The 22236-nt window shown below is 27.1% G+C and overlaps 5 protein-coding genes across 5 annotated transcripts; all 5 read right to left on the reverse strand.

Moving 5' to 3' along the window:
* Positions 1-497: 497 nt before the first annotated feature.
* DPAP3 (dipeptidyl aminopeptidase 3, putative) lies at positions 498-3450 on the reverse strand (the record flags this gene model as incomplete). Its single annotated transcript, XM_029008775.1, has 2 exons — positions 498-2860; positions 3204-3450. 2 exons carry the CDS (start codon positions 3448-3450, stop codon positions 498-500), a joined length of 2610 nt encoding a protein of 869 aa, XP_028859368.1.
* Positions 3451-4497: 1047 nt separating this feature from the next.
* Positions 4498-7021, reverse strand: PmUG01_03014900 (conserved Plasmodium protein, unknown function; the record flags this gene model as incomplete). Its single annotated transcript, XM_029008776.1, has 2 exons — positions 4498-4606; positions 5136-7021. 2 exons carry the CDS (start codon positions 7019-7021, stop codon positions 4498-4500), a joined length of 1995 nt encoding a protein of 664 aa, XP_028859369.1.
* A 1504-nt stretch (positions 7022-8525) lies between these two features.
* Positions 8526-9650, reverse strand: P41 (6-cysteine protein, putative; the record flags this gene model as incomplete). Its single annotated transcript, XM_029008777.1, has 1 exon — positions 8526-9650. The coding sequence occupies one exon, from the start codon at positions 9648-9650 to the stop codon at positions 8526-8528; it is 1125 nt and encodes a 374-aa protein (XP_028859370.1).
* Positions 9651-11803: 2153 nt separating this feature from the next.
* Positions 11804-14073, reverse strand: DDX51 (ATP-dependent RNA helicase DDX51, putative; the record flags this gene model as incomplete). Its single annotated transcript, XM_029008778.1, has 3 exons — positions 11804-12065; positions 12411-12714; positions 13011-14073. The coding sequence occupies 3 exons, from the start codon at positions 14071-14073 to the stop codon at positions 11804-11806; spliced, it is 1629 nt and encodes a 542-aa protein (XP_028859371.1).
* Positions 14074-15415: 1342 nt separating this feature from the next.
* Positions 15416-21137, reverse strand: SEC24B (protein transport protein Sec24B, putative; the record flags this gene model as incomplete). Its single annotated transcript, XM_029008779.1, has 5 exons — positions 15416-15539; positions 15768-15849; positions 16212-16278; positions 16473-16853; positions 17121-21137. The coding sequence occupies 5 exons, from the start codon at positions 21135-21137 to the stop codon at positions 15416-15418; spliced, it is 4671 nt and encodes a 1556-aa protein (XP_028859372.1).
* Between the last annotated feature and the right edge of the window lie 1099 nt (positions 21138-22236).

The following is a 22236-nucleotide window of genomic DNA, read 5'->3' on the forward strand; positions in this document are numbered from 1 at the left end:
TTTTTTAAAGGATTAAAATGTGTACTTATGTTTGTGCACATTTCATAAGTTTTATGCATATTAGTACACTTATAATACAAACATGATAACAGTGTATTTTAGTAAATTTTTTCTGAATGAGTATAAAGCATCAATTTTTTTTTTTTTTTTTTTTTTAAATAGCTAAATTGAAATTATAAAAAGGTAAATGAAAAAAAATGCATATTTTAAAAACGTCACAAATCATGTACAATGAAGCCTTTAATTATTTTTTTTTAAAGAATTATAAAAAAGAAATATATATTTAAATATATATGTATACATATGTGTGAATAATTTTTTTTTTTGAAACCGAAAAGGTATGAAAACTCCATTATTTAAAATTATTTAATTCCGTAACAGTACATGAAATATGTAATTAATAAAACCTGCCTTTAATTAAAAACGAAAGCGATAATTTCTTACACACATCAGTACTTTTTCATTTTTTTTTTTTTTATTTTCCCTTCCACCCTGTTTCACCTTTGTCTAATAAACAAATTAACGTCACATGCTAAAAGGTACGACTTTATTCGTAAATAATTTTCACCCCGTAATATGTAGAAGTAACCTTCATTTCCCCATTCTGTTCCCCAACTGTTCAAAATTTTCCAGTATTTCACGACTTTATTATTATTTTTCTTATTTTCCTCCAAATGGTTGTAAATATGATCATCGTAGGAATTCTTTTTTTTGGATTTTTTTTTTTTTTTTAACAAATTCTCTACATTATCTTCCCCCCAACCTACTACAACAACAGCATGATCAACTTTATTCCATATATACGCATTAGATTTTTCCCCATCAGACATTTTTATAAATTTACCCTCTAAAATCCCTTTTTTGTACGCTGAAAAATTATTTGGTGGCTCAATTGCTGCTGCTACAGGCCCATTGTGATACAGATATTTTTTCAAGTCCTCTTCATCTTTTATATCTAAATACTCAAATTTTGTTACTTTAACCTTTGCATCACAACTGTTCAATTGAGATGCGTCCAATATATTCTTTTCGTAAGATATGTGATCGGTTAGCACGTAGTTCTGACTTAGTTCCTCGTCTCCACTGTCGTCGTTACCACTATTGCCACGAATGGCATTATGCCTGCCTCTATTACGATGCAGTTTAATATTGTTGTTTATCCGTCCCTCTATTTTAAGGTCCGTTGGTAAAAATGTTCCCTCTTTTATACTTTTGCTAGTAGCTCTTTTGTCCCCATTTCCAATAGAGGTTGCTTCTTTTTGGTGCAAAAAGTTTTTAAAGGTATCAAATCGATCGCAGAGTGCATTATTATTTTCGTCCTCAATCATGCGTAAATGTATGTATTTTTTAAAACATTTATTTGTAAATAAAAAATTTTCATATGCATATTTTAAAGACAGGTATATGTAACCACCATTACATCCTTGATTGAAAAAATCACATTCTACTAATTGCTGATTACTGAAGGACAGATGATCGATGTTTTTTATATAGTGATATTTGATCCTTATTCTACTATTAATAATTAAAGCAGTTGAATTGGCATAGCATGAACCACAATCTTTTTGATCTATTGCATCGTCAACAATTTTAATGTAAGTACCTTCTAATCTATTTTTTACATCTTCTTCGTTTGTCCAATCGAAATTTGTTAAGGTAATGTCTTTATTATAATACATATTGAATAAGCTATCATCCTTGTGTTTTTTATTTGTACTCTTTGTTGAAGTATCTATATTAGAATGAATATCATTTTTGTATTGTGTGTGAGGCTTTATGAATGCCTGTTCATGTCTTTCCCATCCCCCCTTCTCGTCTTCTCTCTTATAATCTTCTTTGTCTGACTCTTTATATTTCCTTTTATGTACATCTTCATTTTCTATATTATTCCCCTTTTCGTTTTCACTTTCCGTCTCTTGTAATTTCATACTTTCATAATTCTGGTTGTGTTCAGCTGCATCAATTACTAGTGGAGATACCATGTGGACAGGTATTTTGTTTGTGGGCATGTCAGAGGTGGCATTTAATTTTTTTCCATACCAACAATATCTCTTCATTGTTAAAAGGTTAAAATCGATGAAATTGTCATTATAGTAATCAACTGATTCTTCAAATTCTCCTTCCCCCTTTTCTCCTACTATATCTTTTCCATTTGATAGAGGAGCACTATTACCAAAGTCCTGCTTATTATCTTTATCGAATAACTTGTATTTTGACGGTAAAAAATTATTTTTTTTTCTGTTTAATTCATATAAATTATTTCGATCTATTACACTCTGATTTTTTTTTTTTTTTTTTTCTAAGAAACTTCTTCCTCTTGTTTCATCGCGCTTTCTAACGTTTTCATGTTTATTTTGTTCTGTACCATTACTCATCCGGGATGAGGGAAACTCTTCCCCTGTACTTGTATCTAGGTTGTTATTGTGATTATCAGAAAAATAGTGGTCTTCACTATTACCATCATCATTAATGATGTTAGGGTAATTACCATTATTATAACTACTAGAATTATTAGCACTATTATAAGTAATAGTGTTATTAGCAATATTTCCTTCTTTCCTATTTTTATCCTTCAAGAGGTACACATTTACCATACCCATAATCAAGTTATTGCAATAACTGTAAGATAAATCATCTTTCTTTTTAAATTTAAAAAAAGAAAAATAAATTTCTTTTTCTCCCTTTTCTTTATACACTTCCATATATAAACCTTCATCATATATTATCCTCCAGTAACCTCTATATAAAGGATTAACTTGGTCATTTTCAAGTATATTTATCGTCCGATCTTTGTTGAAAACAACGATTTCCCTTTTTATCTCCTCGAATCGTTCTTTTACATTCTCAGGGTCCAGTGACTCTGTAAAAAAAATGAGTCACAGGATATTATGATATGAGATTAAGTTAAGAAGGAAAAAGCAGAAAACTGTAAAGCAGTAAAATAAAGAAAATACATATACATAACACATGCAACAAAATTTGCCATAGGGAAATGCTTGCATCAAGGGGAAGATGACGGCACATGTGTATGTAAAATATCATCATGTATGCAGAAGAACTAAAGCTAAACTACGTAGAACGTGAAATTGCAAAAATGGTAAAAACAAAATATGAACAAGGTAAATGGGAGAAAAATACACTTGAACTAAATGGTAGGTGATAGAAAAATCTTATTCACATAAAACGATATAAATATATTACACCATGGTAATCGGGATGGTCGGGTCTTCTATACCCGCATTTATAATCATAGATCTGTTCATTCTCATCATTATTCAACTTATTTCCTCCTTTTTCATATTGTGACTGTTCTTTTTTCAAATTCTTTCTTTTTAATAAACCCAAGTTAATTTCCCATTTTCCCTCTACATGTCTACTTAAACAGTGAACAGGTATATCACATTTTACATAATTCAAAAAAATCAAAAAAAACGCAATACATAAAATCATATCAAGATAATTTTTGAAAGGAAATAAAAAAATTCGACATGTAATCTTAACAGTGCGAGATGCTAAAAAGTGAAAGGCGATGCGCGTACATATATATATATATGTATATGTATGTATATATTTTTACAAATATTTATATATATTTATGTATCTATACACATGTAAATAACCACATGGTTTGAAGTCCCTTCCTTTTAGTTATCTTTCTACTGTTATGTTAACCACTTCAATAAAAAGAAAAAACTAAACTGAAAAAAGCTTTTAATTAAGTGTTCACACACTAAGACATGAATAAAATATACTGCTAAGATGTTTTTTCCCCCTTTGTGCCAAACTTCCTTTCGTTAATTTGTTAAATACATATATGAACTTTTTTTTTTTCCATTTTTCTTTTTTCCCTGATTTTTCTTTTTAGCCTTCACGAAGTGCACTTAAATGCATAGAAACTCTTCCACTTCTTATGACTTTAAGGGAAACGACCTCACATTTCAAAATTGAAAAAATATATTTGTAAGTAAAAGGAAGAAACGTTTTACGCATATTTACAAAAATATGAATTGTTAGACAAAAAAGGTAAAAAAGTTCAATAGTTAGTAAAAAAGGAAAAAACAAAAATACATCTGTAAAATATATAGACAGGTGGCAGCAAATGCTCCAACCATCTTATCTTCTTTTCTAACCACGCAAACGTAATTGTGTTTTTTTTTTTTTTTTCCTTTTTTTTTTTTAGTAAAAATAGAGTACTAAAAAATTAAGAGAGAAAATTAAAATAACGCAAAGAAAAAAAATTTACATACATGTACATGTATTTACAAAACATTATATATACACCCATGTTCATATATATATATATATATATATGTATATATATATATATATATATATATATATATATATAGATAGATATATAGATAGATAGATAGATATGTGTGTGCGTATGGTACGGATTGCATGACCTATGCACACTTTCTTCATTTTCTTGCTCCTATACACACCTTCTTACCTTCTGGAAAAACTTTTTATTAATGTTATAAAGTTATTCCCAAATTATTCTACCACAAATTCGTGCACTTTTCTAATTAGTAAACGAAATAAATAATCCAGTATTGCTTCTTCTGCAATTTTTCTCGTATTTTTGAGCCTTTCGTATAATATTCTGCGGTGCGAAATAAAAAGAAAAAAATAAAAAAAAAATAAATATACAGTGGAGAACTTATATAATCATAAACAAAAAAACAATTTTTAATTACAAATATGCCTTAACATAAGGATAATAACAAAATATGGAGAATTTTATATGATTATGTAATAAGTTATATGAACAAAGAAGCAAAACGAATTTATGAAAAATTATGGAATTATGTACGGGTATATATTATTCTTCAAAAAAAATTAAGCATAAATGTATGAAATAAAATTAGATAAAAAAATATAGATAATTAAAAATGCAATAAAGTTAAAAAGATATAAACCTACGATGTCGCGCATTAGAAGTAAAACAGCACATACATGTATTTTCAAATGAGCAGTATGTATAAATGTAAATATACATGTACGTGTACATGTACATATATTTATACACGTATTAACAGATATAAACGTGCACATTCTCTTTATGTGCAGCCACTCTGCTTAAAATTACATGGCTTATATTTTTTTTTTTTTTTTTTCTCCAAATAACTTACTTCTTTTTTATTGGGATATATTTACATAAAGATTCATCATCAAATGAAAGAGAATCTTTTAGTCTACTACCTTCGTTTGAGATAATTTTATCTTTATATTCAGAATTTTCAAGAAAGCTGAACTTTAAAAAGCGTTCACTATTATTCTTCAAAGTTTTTGATATTTTGCTCATATATGAGGAGTTAGAGTTATTACTTAAAATATTACCCAAAACAGAACGAGAGTAAATTTTCGCTAAAATGAACTCAAAATCTGTTTTACTCAAATTAGGGATATGGTGCAATTTTACACCATTAAATGATGTTTTTTTTAAAAAGTCTAAAATCTTCCAGTTTAACATATTTAGATCTTTTAAAAATAATCGGACAAATTTGTACATATCTGTTACAACTTTTTCTTCTTTAATTAAAGAAAATAAAGTGTCAATAACAATTGCAAAACTTGAATAGACATACTTTTCTTTCTTATTATAAGAGTCGAATAATATTGTTCTAACCGCTTCTATAAAAATATTATTATTTACCATCCTTTCAAAATCTTCTTTTGCTTTTTCAATTGGATGAAAAGTGAAATGTTTTGATGCACTATCAGTTTTTATACGAATTTTTCTATTCTTTAACATTTCTTCTAAAGAAGTATAATAACTATATATGTCTTCTGTTTTATAAAATTGTCTCTTGCTTAATTTTGACAAAGGACACTTTGCTGGTTTGTTCTTAGAATAACTTTTTAATTCACTTACTACTCCTTCGTTGTTTGTACTCTTCTGGGTGTTTCCCTCATCATTTTCATTTTGCATATTCTGCTCGCTGGGAAGATTTAACAAATCATTTCTAGTAGCTGATGTTTTGACTTCTTCCAATTTTACCTCCTTTGGTACTTCCTCTTGTCTACTACACAGAGTACTCATTATTTTTTCCCTTACTATTAAGTTAAATATTTTCTTAAAAAATTTATTTATATTTAATTTTAAATTTATTTTTTCTTCATTTAACAATGTTCTTACATATCCCTTAATCCTTGAATGATTTTCTTCTTGTTGTTGTTCTTTTGTGGGTATTACCATATCGTTATTTACTTTTAGATCTATGTTATTCGCGTCTTGTTTTGGTTTTTCATTTCCTGAAATGCTCATCATATTTTTACCCTCTGGTTTTTCCATGTTTTCAGATAAATCTTCATCTCCCATGTTTAATAGCTCCTCAAAAGTTTTTTCATAATTTTTAGGAACATCAATACTTTTCATCAGGTTTGACCCTTTTTCTGTAGTTATCTTTTCTTCGTCATTTGCTATGTTTCCCTCTTCTTTTTCTCCGAAGCTTGGGTTATTTATCCCTTTTCCATATACCTCATTTTTCCTTTCATTTTTCCCTTTATTTTTCTCTTCATTTTCTCCTTCATTTTTCCCTTTATTTTTCTCTTCATTTTCTCCTTCATTTTTCCCTTTATTTTTCTCTTCATTTTCTCCTTCATTTTTCCCTTTATTTTTCTCTTCATTTTCTCCTTCATTTTTCCCTTTATTTTTCTCTTCATTTTCTCCTTCATTTTCCACTTCATTTTTCTCCTTATTCCTCGCATCCCCAGATCCCAACAGTGCCTCTTCTCCTTTTTCATTATCTCCAGATATTTCTATCCCTCCACTTATGTCAAAAGAAATAGGATTTCCATTCTTCATTTGGTCTAGTATTTTTTTATCATCGTCGTTATTAATATCCTTATCTACTAAAATGTTCTTTGTTAAATTTTCTTTTTCATTTACCTCATTAAAGACTATATCCCTTATCCCATTATTTTTTCCGAGTTCAAATTTCTCCTGTTCTGACTTTCCAAAACTACAGCAGTAGTAGCTAAGCGCAACAAAAAGAACAAGTATATAAAGTTTCATTTTTTTTTTTTTTTTTTTTAATGTCTCTTTCTCCTTCCTATAAGCTATTCTGTATAATAATCAAAACTTTTTTTTTTTTTTTTTAAACTGAATCTCTGTTTTAAAGATACTGTTCTATATATAATATTGCTAAAATAGGAGAGTTGCAAAATGAAAACAAAAAAAAAAAAGAAGAGCGAGAGAATAAAATAAAATAAGTATTAACAATTAAGAATAATATATTTTATATATTGGTGAGAATATAAGACAAAAATAATAACTTGATTAACTAAAAATTTTCCTCTTTAAGTTAAGTGTATAAAACAGAAATAAAATTGGGAAAAAATAATATATTATTTTTAAGTTTTTTTCATTACAGGTTGTAAAAAAAAAAAAAAAAAAATGAACAGAATTTAGCTATGGCATAAGAAACAACATCAAACAGATCAGACAACTCAAAACAGCAGAACAAGCAACTTAAAAAAAAACAAGATCGAAAAAATAATTATTTTTCAAATTTTATCTCGGTTACAATTGAAGAAAAAAATGCATGTTTCTCAACCTACACAATACATGCAAAAAAAAGAAATGTTAAACTACACTAAAGAGGGGAAAACCCCAATATATCCAATTAAATTTTTTCTACATTAATTGCATACAAAAAAAAAAAAAAAAATTTTGTAAAAAAAGGAAAGTGCAAGAGATTTTTTTGAAAAAATTGCCAGTTTCTCAAAATTGTAATTTGTAAGTGTGTAAAGCAACTTCAGCAAGTAACCCTTATTCGTGCTTCATCACAAAAAAATAAAGTAAATTAAAGAGTTAACCTAAAAAAGAAAAAAGCTCAATCTCAAGCTCAAACGTATACATGAGAAGAGAATAAAAAACCAGAAAGTACAACATTACGCGAAGACCTTATTTTTACGGAATGTATAAAAGAAAATATATAAAGAAATTATGAGAAATTATAAGATTCACATTCGTCATGTGTTATATTAGAATATATTATAATATATTATTTTTCATTCTATTATAATAAAAAATACCAGCATAAGCGCGTTAATGTCACTATAACTGTTCATTTTTTTCTCATATTTTCACATCTCTTTTTCTTTTAATCCTTCCTGTTCCTATATTTAACATTTTGAAAATTTACATAAAAAAATTAAAATTTTAAAGTTACTCGCTTCTTTATTTCTTTTTGTTAATTTTTAGTTTTATAACACAATATCCAATTCATTTTATTCAGGACAAGGACCTTTAGTATTTGAAAAAATTGTCATTAAAAAAAAAAAAAAAAAAACATATTTACTAAAATTTAAAAAAGTTTTTTTTTTTTTTTTTTTTTTATTTGTAGAAAAATGTGTATACGGTATACTGTTAAAGAAAAAAATGGAAGAAAAAGTTGTTTTAAAAAAAAAAATTTAAATTTGTGTCTGAGTCAGGAATAAACATGTATTCGCATGCATGCATATTATATACACATAAACATGAGCATTACATGTGTATGCGTAGGTGCACCCACTCCTTAGTCTTGAAAGGTCTGGGAAATAGCTGCACTCTCCCCTCCTTCAACAGCCAACTCGAAAACGTAATTATCATATTGAGCCACAGTAGACCTACATTTGCACCTAATAGTATAATTATGCTGTATAAAATGAGGAAGTTTCAAATAGAAGGCATACTTTCCCTGACGTTTATTTCCATAAGATATATACCCTGGCATCAATGTTTTCAAATCAGTTTCTTTATCTTCATAAAGTACTTTATCAAAGCAATTATTTGGTTCAACATTTCCAGTATTATCGTAAATACACTTAAATCCTACGAATTCTCCTGGTTTTGCTTCTATACGACAGACTCTACTACCTCCATATTTCTCCACAGGATACGGATTAGAAAAATAGTTAACTACATTATTACCGAAATCACAACCTTTTGTTATTGTATCACTTGTAGAAACAACAACTTTCATTATACCATATTTTGTTATTATTTTTTCTGTTTTTATTTTAATTTCTTCATCTACTTCTTCTTCTACTATTTCTTCATTATCCTCAGGGGATTCACCACTATCTTTTTTCTTTTCCTTTTCTATTATATTTTTATACTTTTTAACTCTTTGTAAAGCTTTTTCTAAATGTTCATCTACTTTTTGTTGTTCTTCTTCTTCTTCCTTTACCAGTACTTCTTCTTCCTCTGAATCTTCAACAACAATACTTTTTGATTCTTTGATTAGCTTTTCCTTTTCTGCTTTTCTTTCTTGCAGATATTTTTGCACATCTGCTGTTTGTAAATTACAAAAACAATAAAATGTTGTATTTTTTTTAACTGTAGGAGATATTAAAAGAGTATCCCCATATACTGTTGATCCGTATAATATTTCATCTATTGATATCTTAGATGAATCCATTTTCTCTTTTGTAATATCATCTACTATATTTACGTTCTGAAAACATTCTGCTCCAATTTTTTCTGGGCATATAAACGTTACACTGTCGAATGGGTTAGCATGCACTTCACAATACTCCTTTTCATTTTTACCTAACAAGTATTTTTCCTTTGTAAAATCACACACATGCTCTTGTGCGTATATAAGCACTTCTTTTAAAAGGAAAAGAAAAACAAAAACAAATACCACTAACTTTTTCATTTTTGCGTCTACCTACGCAGTATGAACACTCCAGCACCAGCACACAAATACGCGTACAAACATACACAATTACAATTACAACTACAAACGCAAACAGCCACACACACACGTATGCCTGTACCCACTCGTTTATTTATGCCCAAACGAGATACAAACGATCAATTCGTACAGAAGGCAAAAAAAGCAAAGATGTTTTCTAAATATGAGAAATAATTGGCACTAACAAGGTGTTATATTATGCGTTCGTACAAAAATTCCTCTAATACTACTGACAGTCAAAGGAAATAGCAAAAAAATTGTGCGTAGTATGATAAAAAGGAAAATTCATATCTTTACATACATGCGATTATGTAAATACGTACGTTCACGTACACACATGTAATGTTTAAAAAATAAAAAACGCAAAAAACAAAAAAAAAATAAAACAAAATGAAGTTCAGATACTTGAATTCACAGTAAAAAAAATTGTTCTTTTCATATAGAGAAAAGTTTATACTTTAATTTTATTTAAAAAAAAAAAAAATAAAACTAATAATTTCCAAATTTTCGTATTCGCCTCCAAATATTTGAACATTCAAATGTGTAAAAAAATGAATAATAATAAAGCAGCATAAAACAGCAGCACAATATTGCAAAAATTCAATTTTTCAATTTTTAATCATTTTAAAAATGTAACTAAAAAATTTTTTTAATACTTTTATCCTATTTAATATTTTTAAACTTTTGAATCCCTTTAACCGTTTTAACCCTTTCAATCTTTTCAATTTTTTTAATCTGATTAATCTTTTTTTTTTTTTTTAAAGAATGTATCAGGAGAAAAAAAAGGATAACCAAAAATGGAACAGGGAAGGTAAAAAAAAACTTAAAAAATGCAAAAAAAAAAAAAAAAAAAAGAAAGAATGAAACAAAGAAACAAAGAAAGGCTATTTACATTTGTTCTAATTTCTCACTTCTGATTGTGATATTTATTTTTTTAATAAAACTTTTTAGATTTTTCTTATAATTGTCTTTATTTTTTCCATATGGAATTTTGTTTCCCACATTATATGAGTACATATGTACACATACATATACTGCGTGCATACACACTGCAACTTTTTTTGGCATATATATATAGTCTAGTTATAAAAATAAAATCAAACTTTTTTTTTTTTGTGGTGTATTTCATTATTATGTGAAATGTGAAAATATGCGCTACTTCATTTTTTTGTTGCTTAGCTATTTGTTGTTTTACTTTATTTTTTTTTCCCATTTTTTGTTACTCCTTTTAAATTAAAGTGCGAAAACTGCTAATTTCCGCAAATAACATCCTCACCATTTCAATGAAACAATTTTTCACTTAGAGAGTGCATAAAACAAAAGCTAAAAAAATGTACAAATACATACTAAAAAATTGTATACGTAAAAGCCAAAAAAGGGTGTAAATAAAAGCCAAAAAATCGTATAAGTAAAAATAAAAAAATTGTAGCAATATGTAATAATATTATGTATATTAGAAAAAGAAAATAAAAATAAGTACAGTATAATAAAACATAATACAATACAATAAAATACAATACAATACAATAAAATAAAACATAATACAATAAAATACAATAAAATACAATACAATAAAATACAATACAATAAAATAAAATAAAATAAAATACAATAAAATAAAATAAAATAAAATACAATAAAATAAAATACAATAAAATAAAATACAACAAATTAGGGTAAAAAATAAACAAACTTAACAGGTTAAATGATTACATGAAGAGGTAAGTGAAATGTTGTAAAATTTAAAACAATTCCTCCAATAATATATGCACGCTAATTATATAAAAATATGGCTAAAAATTTCATATTAATAAATACATTTTTATTATAATAATGCTACATTTTAAAAAATTGTTTGCTTTTTTATGAGAATGTTACCCCCACATATGTTCGTGTATTTTTGTGCCTCTAATATGAAAGCAAATAAAATTGGCTTTAAATAACGGATATTCGAACAATATGATTTTTTCACTTAAACTGTTAAGCGTGGAAAGTTTTTTTTTTTTTGCAGCGCTTCAAAAAAAATCAGAAATGTAACGGATTTACATGTACGTGCATATATTTATGTACGTACATATATTTATGTACGTACATAATATACCCATTTGATACTGTCATGGTGGGGCGCACAGCTTTCTCAAATCGTCATAGCCATATAATTTGTGTCTATTTATTATTTCCATAGTTTCCTTCTTTAACGAGTTTTTAATTAAAGGTTTCAAGTGCAATAAATTATTTTTAATGTCAATTAAATTTGCTTTTTTGAATTTCAATTTTGCAATAGCCTTTATGTTTCTTTGCCTAGCTGACTTTAACATCACTGCTTTTTCCTTTTTCTTAATAAAATGATATACTGTTCCTCTTCTGCTGTTGTATCTGCAAAAAAAGGTAATTATTTTCGTACATACGTGTATGTGTATATACATGCATATTTGCTTGTAAACACATGAACGTATACATGTGCAAAAATCCTTGTTTTATGCAAATTTAAAACAGTGAACACACTGCAACTCGATCGTGTAATTAATACATACACGGACAGAAATTTCAGCTGAGCACTCCAACAGTTCTTTCCCCTTACACCATTATAAACGCGCATATATACATACATGTGTGTGGGTATGCATGCACATATGAAAGTGTGTATGCATGAACGTATGCATGTATGTATGTATATATAAGTTTTGTGAACATGTATGTGCACACACAGATATGACATACCTTCCCAGTCGTCCAACCCTATGCGTTAAAACATTATAGTATCCAGGCATATCGTAATTAACGATATAATTAACGTTCACAGTGTCCAACCCTCTCGAAAGAGAATCTGTACATATTAAGATATTCAACTGATGGGTAAAAAACTCGTTCAGAATTTTCGTTTTCCTTTTTCTAGATAAATTACGATTGTACTCCTTAATACTATAAAGTGCCTCATTGGTGTAGCTAAAATATACCGTTAGGTATCGAAATAGCAAATGAGACGATTCTTCGTCATTGCAAAAAATTAGCATACTCAGGTTTTCTATAAGGGAAAAAAAATAAAGAAGACAAAATTGTCAACAAATGACTAACAGAATTGAAAACAAAGGACGGACAAAAATTAAAAACAATTGACAAAATTTATAAAAATGGATGAACAAAACCTACAATAATATATATATAAAAATGACAACAAAGAACAGGTACTTCAAACCCAAAGGTAATATAAATAATATAACATTAATTCTAAAAAAGTGTTATAAAAAGGGCAATAAGAATTAAAGATCAGATTTATTTGTTAGTACTTCGATCTATAAACATTTTTCGTAATATCATTACCTTTGACTTGGATGTCCAGAATTAATTTAATTAGATTATACAACTTATTGTATTTTTTTTTTACATATAAATAAAATTCTTCATTTCTTTTGTAACTAATTATGTAGTAAAATAATATAGGTCTATATAAATTTATAGACATAATGCTGTCTGAAACTTTACATAAGGTAGCTGAGACTAAAATTTTTTGAAGAAAATATTTTGGTTTGTACAAAGTAGTACATAAATTTTGATTTTTTTCTACAATATTTGTTAACGAGTTTACTAAACTATTTATATTAGTTTTGCTAAATGATAAAATCTTGTCTACTTCATCAATAATTAGAAACTTTAAATTTTTAAATAATTCTTCATTATTATAAAATAACATTTCAAATTTACCCGTGGTCGTTACAATAATGTTGGTGCCTTTAAAAAAATTCTCATTATCAATAAATTCATCAAAATAAATATTCGCATGAAACATATTTGTATTTATACTTTGACATATTAAATTATTTATCTTAAATTTATTTATAACATTTAATATTTGAACCACTAATTCTTCTGTTGCTGTTAATATAAGGCAAAATAAGTTATTATCCTTATTACATAAGAAATAATCTAAAATGGATATAATATAACATAACGTTTTTCCTAAACCTGTAGGCACTTCAATATATATATCACCATTAAGTAAAGAGTTTGATCCATTTTTATATAATAATGAATATTGTAAAACACAACTCTGACACGGTAAGAAGTGTTTGAAATGAAAATTATTTATCAGGGCATTTATAATGTGCTCATTTATTGGGGTATCTTTTATTGAATTCCATTTACCTATTTCAATTTCTTCATCTTCTATTTTTACTATTCTGCAATTTGCGCTTAAGGCATTTCTTACTTCATCTACTTTTTTTTTATGTATCTTAATTTCTTGCATATCTGACTGTTTTCCTTTTTTGTTTTCATCCTTTTCGTTTCCCTTTACGGTCTCAGGTAGATCTCCAAAGTTTAAAAATTCCCCATTCTCATTTTCAATCGACTTTTTCACGTAACTGATGTATACGCAGTTTTTCATTATCTCATAATGCAGGAGGGTACTAGTAACTTCATGTATGTTTGTATGTATTTACTTATATATATAAATGTATACCTATGCGTATATGTATTAAAAAGAGCACGTTAACGTGAGTTAAATCGAAATGGCAGCAAATTAATATCTTATATATTCATATATAATTTATACATTCATATATATATATAGAAGAAAACTGCTCTATTTCCCTATATCAATTCTATTCCTTTTTTTTTCCTCCCTTAGTTCATTCTTTAACATTAATGAAAAGTCAATTATTTAGATTTTTTTTTTTTTTTATTATGTGAAATATCATCCCAATGAATTCGCAGCCAAATAAAATTAGTACGCTTTCCTCTTAAAAATATAATATAACTTAATTTAATTTAATTTAATTCAATTTGATTTAAATTTTTTTTTTTTTTTTCCGAAAATATAGATCTACCTTTTCGCGAGTTGTTTTTTTTTTTTTCCTGTTAATTTTACTGTTCTTGTACCGATGAAATCGATTTGGTTGATATTTTTTAAAATTACGTTAAGGTATGATGAATGTATTATATATATATGTACAGTTATATATATGAAAATATATTTAAAGAATACCAAAAAAGATAAAAAAAAAAATATATTAAACATTCGTCCGTTGCAGTAATTATACTACACAACGACACTTGAATATTTTTTTCCTTTTTTAAAAAGCAACTTCAAACATTCCATTTTCATTCCATAACCTCATACATATTTTTGTACTTGGCTTAATTTCTTTTTAAAACACGCAGCATACTGCTGTACGTTGCTGTTGTGTAAGTAACATTTTCCTTACATAGTTTTAAATATTTGTACAATATTTTAAAAATTATATAACTATATATATATATATATATATATATTTATACATGTTTTAAAGAAGTTATTGCGGGATTATTCAATAGAGGCTTTTCTTTCTTCCTTTTTCTGTTTTTACCAAATTTCAGAAAGTATTTTAAAAAAGAAAAAGGAAAATTGTGTTATTAAACAAATCTTTTCTGTAAGGTATATATAATCTCATAAAAAGAGGGTTAAAAAGAATAAAATTAAAAAGGATATGTACGTTTATACACATATGTATATACTTAAATTTTTGCTTATCTGCATTCTGCAGGTGTACTATGTGAACATATACATTATAAAAATTTATATATACATATATATGTGTATGATTCATAAAAATTCTTAAAAAAATATTCATTATATGCATATACACATACATATATATAACTGTTTGAAAAGGGTTAAATCAAAGTATTCCGAAGCAAACGTATATAATATGTACACTTGCATAACCAATAGCCAATTTTGCACATTCCTACGACTCATCAATTTTTTTATGAACAAGTTTATGAATAAAACACAAAAAATTTACATAGCTATATTCTTTATCGACCTTATCTTCAACACACAAGGACATGATGTGATGTTCATTGCTAGACCTACGAAAAATAAACACAGATATAATCATAATTATATTTACTTTTAAATGTGAACGTGCGTGCGCAATTGCAACTTTTTGTGCATTATTCTGAATTATTTTACTTTATTTTTTTTTTTTTTTTGTATTATATTATACTGTACTATACTATATTGTATTGTATTATATTATATCATACTTTATTATACCTTTTTTTTTTTTTCTTTTTTTTTTTTTTGCTTGCACTTACTTGGGTGGAACTACCACTAAGGGAACGTATTTATTGAAGTGATGAATTCTGGTTAGGTTCATGATAATGCGTTGGATTTTTTCTACAGGACAAAAAAGGAGAAAGTATAAAGATATACATATGCGTATACATACACGTACACATATGCGTATACATACACGTACACATATGCGTATACATACACGAATACATATGCGTATACATACACGTACACATATGCGTATACATACACTAATACGTATGCGTATACATACACTAATACATATGCGTATACATACACTAATACATATGCGTATACATACACTAATACATATGCATATACTTATACGTATACAAATATATATATATATATATATATGAACATATGTGACCGAGGGATGTACATTCGTAAAGCTCTAAAGTTATGAAAATATTTTTATAAGATTAGCTTGATTGATTCTTTACTTGCATTAATGTTGTCAGTCAAATTTAGTTCGAGGCAATTTTGTTCTGTTGGAATTTCCCCCACAATCTTAAAAAAAAAATTACATATATATATATAAATACATATATATAAATACATATATACTAAGCAGTTGCAATCATGTACATAGGCATGTATATTCACGCACAAGACGATAATAGAACTGCTAGTCTCTTTTCAAATGATAATATTTGTGAAGCACGCCAAAATAATTTACGCATTTACGTGTTAATGTAACTTACATCAATGGTAAAATCTGAATCTGCGTGAAAACCAAAATAAAGATAAAAATGCGTACAAGAATCAAGCAAATATATTCCATTGGAATAAATTTTTTCTGCACTAGATGGTATGGTTCTAGGAATAAATAACTCATCATCTATATTCATTGTATCAATTTCATTTGTCTTTCCCTTAATATGAATTAAGTATGTTATTGGATACACATAAAGAAGGGATGATATTATAGGCATGGACAAAAGTTTTATTAAGCTGTAGACTTTTATATCGTGCAGAATATCCTTTTTTACAACATTGTGTTTTAGTAAGGATGAGGTAAAAAGGGGTAGTAATTTTAGCGTGTCCGGTAATATGAGTTGTCCTGAGTGGGCCGAGGAAGCGCACTGCAAAGGGAAAAACAATTGAAGGAAACACGTATACAGCCGTACTCATACGTATGCATATACACACATATATCTAATGTATGTACACATATGTACATATATATATATATGCGTCTACACGCGTGGAAGCAGGCAAACAATATAGGGAAACGTTTACGAATATACGCATTTACTTATATAGACATATACTTATATAGACATATACTTATATAGACATATACTTATATAGACATATGCTCATATAGACATATACTTATACAGATATACTAATGCACAAATATATTTATTTGCATATATTGCACAGTCCGCTCTCTTAGGCGTGTTGAGTAGTACATTCACCCTATAGGAAAACAGAATGGCGGCCAAACTATCTATTATAATTTTCGAATAATTATCGTTGTGTAAAATATTCGTACATAACTGTTTAATTAATATATTCATTAGGGCTTCTGCATCAGTGTATCTAAAAACTGTACTTAAAGAAGTTGTTAAGTTCATGTGTGTTGTATGTAAACGAACATAACGATCTCCATTTAAATTGGTGTATATACATGCGCACTGAATATATACTTGTTTCTTTGTTTCTGATATATCTGAATAGCTCAATAAAAAAGCAAAAGTCTGGTCATGCCGAATTTTAGGAATTTTAATAGTATCAACACTAATTATTGAATTAAAATTATTATTACAACAAAATAATTTTTTAACTGACATATTTTGTGAATATCTTAATTTTAACTCACAACAGTACGCTATATCTTCTGATGTTAAAGTATCTCTTATATTCATATATAATTCTTTATAATCTTTTTGCCATACAAAATTGTCAAGAAATAAAATTTTGCCTCCTGTATTTTGTGCTACATATTGTAAGGAGGGTACACAAACACGTACTTTATTCGATGAAATTATAAATATATCAACACTAATATTATATGAATATAAATCTAATAATAACGCATCATAAAATATCTTTTGTTTTACTTCTAAAAAATTATCATTTATATCTTTTTTTAATTCTTTAATTGCTCCTATACCACAATTAGGGGTACTAGTATAAAACATGCAAATACTTCCCAACCCATGTCTTTCTTTCAATATATCAACTGCAACCTTAAGAGCACTATTTCCGCATGATCCGTACGACTGCATGGTCGTAGTAACATACTTAATAGTATCTATCAAATTATTAATTTTATCCAATTCATCTACGCACCCGAAAAATAAATCATCTAGGGGTAGTGGAAGAAAGGGATCATCTACATCACTCATCATTATCACTTGACTGCTGCTGTTGATATTCGAAGTACTATCAGTGACAATGTCATTGGTAGTACCATAAGCAGCGGAAGTAGCACAATTTGTATTTACACAATTGGTAGCAGAGTTGCCATTACCTCCCCTCTTGCAGTTGTAAAAATGTATAGAGCTGTTGAACGTGATAATTGCTATCTTCGTTTTGTTACATTTCACATTTTGTACTGCGTACCTAATTCCCTCCAAGACTGTATATGTAATGTTACTATATATAGCATTATATGAGCACTCAACAACGAAAACAAAATATGGAGGCAATGTATTTTTGATTTGGGGGTATTTTAATAAAATAGCATTTCTTTTTAATTTATATTCATCTGGTTCTCCTTTCTTTTCAAGGATTATATTTTTTAGTTCATTCAAACTAAAGTTAAAACTAAGCATCATTCGATCATTACTTTGTGAAGGTAAGTTATCCGAATAATTATTTAATACAACCCCTGAAATTTTATCCATATTATTATTAACATCACTCGGATGACCATACAGATCTACTGTTTGTTTATTACAACCCTTTGCATCTGATGGGACCAATGTATTCGATATTTGCTTTGTTATGGACATTATTTTATTTGTTATCATAGAAGCTGTTTGATTCATATTTTTATTTATGTATGTATAAGTTAGCTTTAAATTATTAATATTATTATAATAATAGGTAGGTGGGATGATAATATCTACACTTCCTTTCAACAAAGGAGATATACCTCCATTATTTTCATTTTCTCGATTATTTATTTTTTCATTATATTGATATATATCGAATAATACATTTTCATTAATTAAAAATTTGGTATCACAAAAAACACACTGTAATGATTTTGATATATCTTCTAATATAGTTGCATGCAAATAACAATAACATTTAGGACACCTCAATATTTCTATATTTTCTTCTTTATCATTTACAATATCTTTCATATCAATTTTGTCGATATATTCTCCTTCATTTAAACATGCAAAAGGATTCACAATAATACCAAATGGTATTCTCGATAATTTTAACGTTTCAGAAAATAAAGGGATTTGATATAATGTACTTTTAACGAAACGTGGATCAGCTTTCCCTGTATCAATAGATATATACGGTTGATAATATGACGGGGGAGAAATATATTTACATGTCTCAAATAATTTTAAATTACGCTTACTTTTTTTATCTTGAAAATTAATTATAGGTCTAGGTATCTTATTTATATCTATTCGGTTATATGTTTTTTTAAGTAATGTATATATTTCTTCCCCTTTATCTGTTACAGAATTTTCATTATCACTTGAATTTTCATCACTTGAACTTTCTAATGATTCATCATTAGATTTTCCATAACAACTTTTATTCGCTTCTTTTTCTTCCTTTTCCTCCCTATCCTCTACCTTCTTATCTCTTGTATTGGATCCATATTCAACGTTCGTAAATGGTCTATTTATAAATGCACTATTTGTGTTGTTATGCTGGTAGTTATAGGCAGTATGCTCACTAATCCCATTCTCTTGATTATTATATCTGTAGTAATTAAGCGTATTATTCGCATTTGATATTGCTTGATTGTTTGTGCTGCCATGAGCCACATTATTCTGAACACTATATACTGTACTACTCGAGTTAAAACCTTGGTTGTAACTAAAACTGTTATTACTATTCGGATCCCAGTTACTAGGGTTAGTGTTATACACCTGATTGTTCATACTGTACTGCATTTGATTACTTTTATTAGTAGCAACCTGGTCGTTTAAATTATTCGTGGGCATAGAGTAGGAAGGCACATGGTTTGAAATGTTTTGGGTATTTCCATACATTTGGTAGTACCCATTATCAGTTGACTTCACATTAATTTGCTCGTTCTTTACTATTTCTCTTTTTAAATAATTTAAATTATTTTGCATGGTATTGTAACTGAAATTATTTGCTTTACCTAGTAAGGTGTTTGCATTACTGACTGTGTTGAATGTATTGTTAACTACGTTATTGACTCCACTATTAAATGTATTACTATCGGTATTACTAACCGCATTACTACTTGTAGTCGCGTTTGTACAAAAATCGGAATAGCTTTTTTCTCCTTCGTTGTACGTATTCATTTGTTGGTTATTCTGGTCATACAGTGGTATGCTATTCCTGTCATGCTCTATGTTAACATTACTGCTTCCAGTTAAGGAGTAGTTTATCATATTTATTCCTTTATTATGTAAGTTATTGGCACTATACATATTATTACTGTTCCGAAAACTAGTAGCATTTATTTCACTTAACGAATTATTATTTTTATTATAGTCCACATTATGTGGTGTGTTATTAAAAAGGGTATTAAATGAATCGTTTTTTCTATTAACTATTAATTCGTTATTAGTGTTACTTTTCATTCGTTGATGATACATTGAACTGATATCTATATTATCATTATTTACACCTACTTCTGAAAAATTTTGCGTTCTTACATTTTCCATATTATATCCATACGTATATGTACTATCCCCCATTTTTGCACTTGGTTGTTGTTCATTTATATTGATACTATTGTTTAACACATCATACGTATTTTTTTCATAATTCTTTACATTTTTATTTATATTTTCAATATTACTAGCATTACATATATCTTTATTATTAATATTTCTGTTTTCAAAATTATTATAATGATTACAATGTGCTGTTAAATAATTCCCATGCACATCTACTATCACCTTTGTCTTTTCATCTACACCTGTTAACTCGCTTTTCCTCTCACTTTTTCCTGCTAATACATTTTCACCCTTATAATTTCTTTCACATGAATGAGTGGAAAACGGATTACAATCATTCTTTGGTTCGGACATATAAGTATTATTAGAGCCTACGAGTGCGTCATGATTTCCTACATTATGAATAACTTCACTATTATCATTATTTAACTTGTCTTCCATGTTATTATTATTCATCTTGTAAGCAGTATTTCCTCGATATACACTTTCATTCTTCTTAGGAATCATTTCTTTTTCATTTTGTATAATTGCATCATTTATATTTCGATTTTTATGTAAATCGTTTAATGCGCACTTAACCCCAAAACGGCATTACTGCTATTAGCTGTGAACGTATATCTATATCTATATCTATATCTATATATATATATATATATATATATATATATATATATTTATATTTTTTTTTTTTTTTTTTTTTTTTTTTTTTGCTGTTGTTATATTGGTGCAGTTCGTTGACTTTTCCCCTATTTTAAATTTTTCGACAAAACAATTTTCACACAAATTATAACTGAAATTAGCTCGTGAACTGATAATGCGAATCCGCATTAACGCTACTTGGATATAATGTATTATATTATTACTCAAAGTATCATTTGTACTTACTATCAAATTATCATTAATATTAAATTTTGAATACTTACCAGATCGTGTAAAAAAATGTTGTTTTTCGAGTGACTATGTTATATTTTTTATTATTATATATTTTACTTTTTCAAATGGTTCCTTTTCTGTTTTTTTTCTTTTTAAAAAATCATTACATAATTTGCATAAGTTAAGCTTATATTTATGTATGGTAAATTATACCTTCATGAACTAGAGCTAAATTTGAAAAGTATCTTCTTTTCTTCCTGAATTGTTCATATTTATTTTATGTACTTACGTACTTATAAACTTCTGTACTTAAATTTTTATATACTTATACACTTGTATACTTTATTTCTTATATATTTATACACTTGCATACTTTATTCATTTAATTCATTCACCCACATATTTGTTCATTCATGCACCTACTTACTTGTTTACTTGTTCATATTTAACTCTTAATTTGTTCGCTTGTCTCATACTACGTATTTAAAATAACTTCTATTAATTTATGTTTAAAAAAATTTATAAATTTTGCACAATTTACAAAAACATTCGACTTTTTTTTTTAAGGAAAGGAATGCTAAGTACACAATAGTTTATTTGTTAAATAAAATTACAAATATACGTATATTCATATATACATATATTTATATATACGTATATTCATATGTAGGTATAATCATACGTACGTATATACATGTATACGTATATACATATATACGTATATACATATACA

The sequence above is a fragment of the Plasmodium malariae genome (assembly GCF_900090045.1).
Source record: "Plasmodium malariae genome assembly, chromosome: 3".
NCBI lineage: Eukaryota > Apicomplexa > Aconoidasida > Haemosporida > Plasmodiidae > Plasmodium > Plasmodium malariae.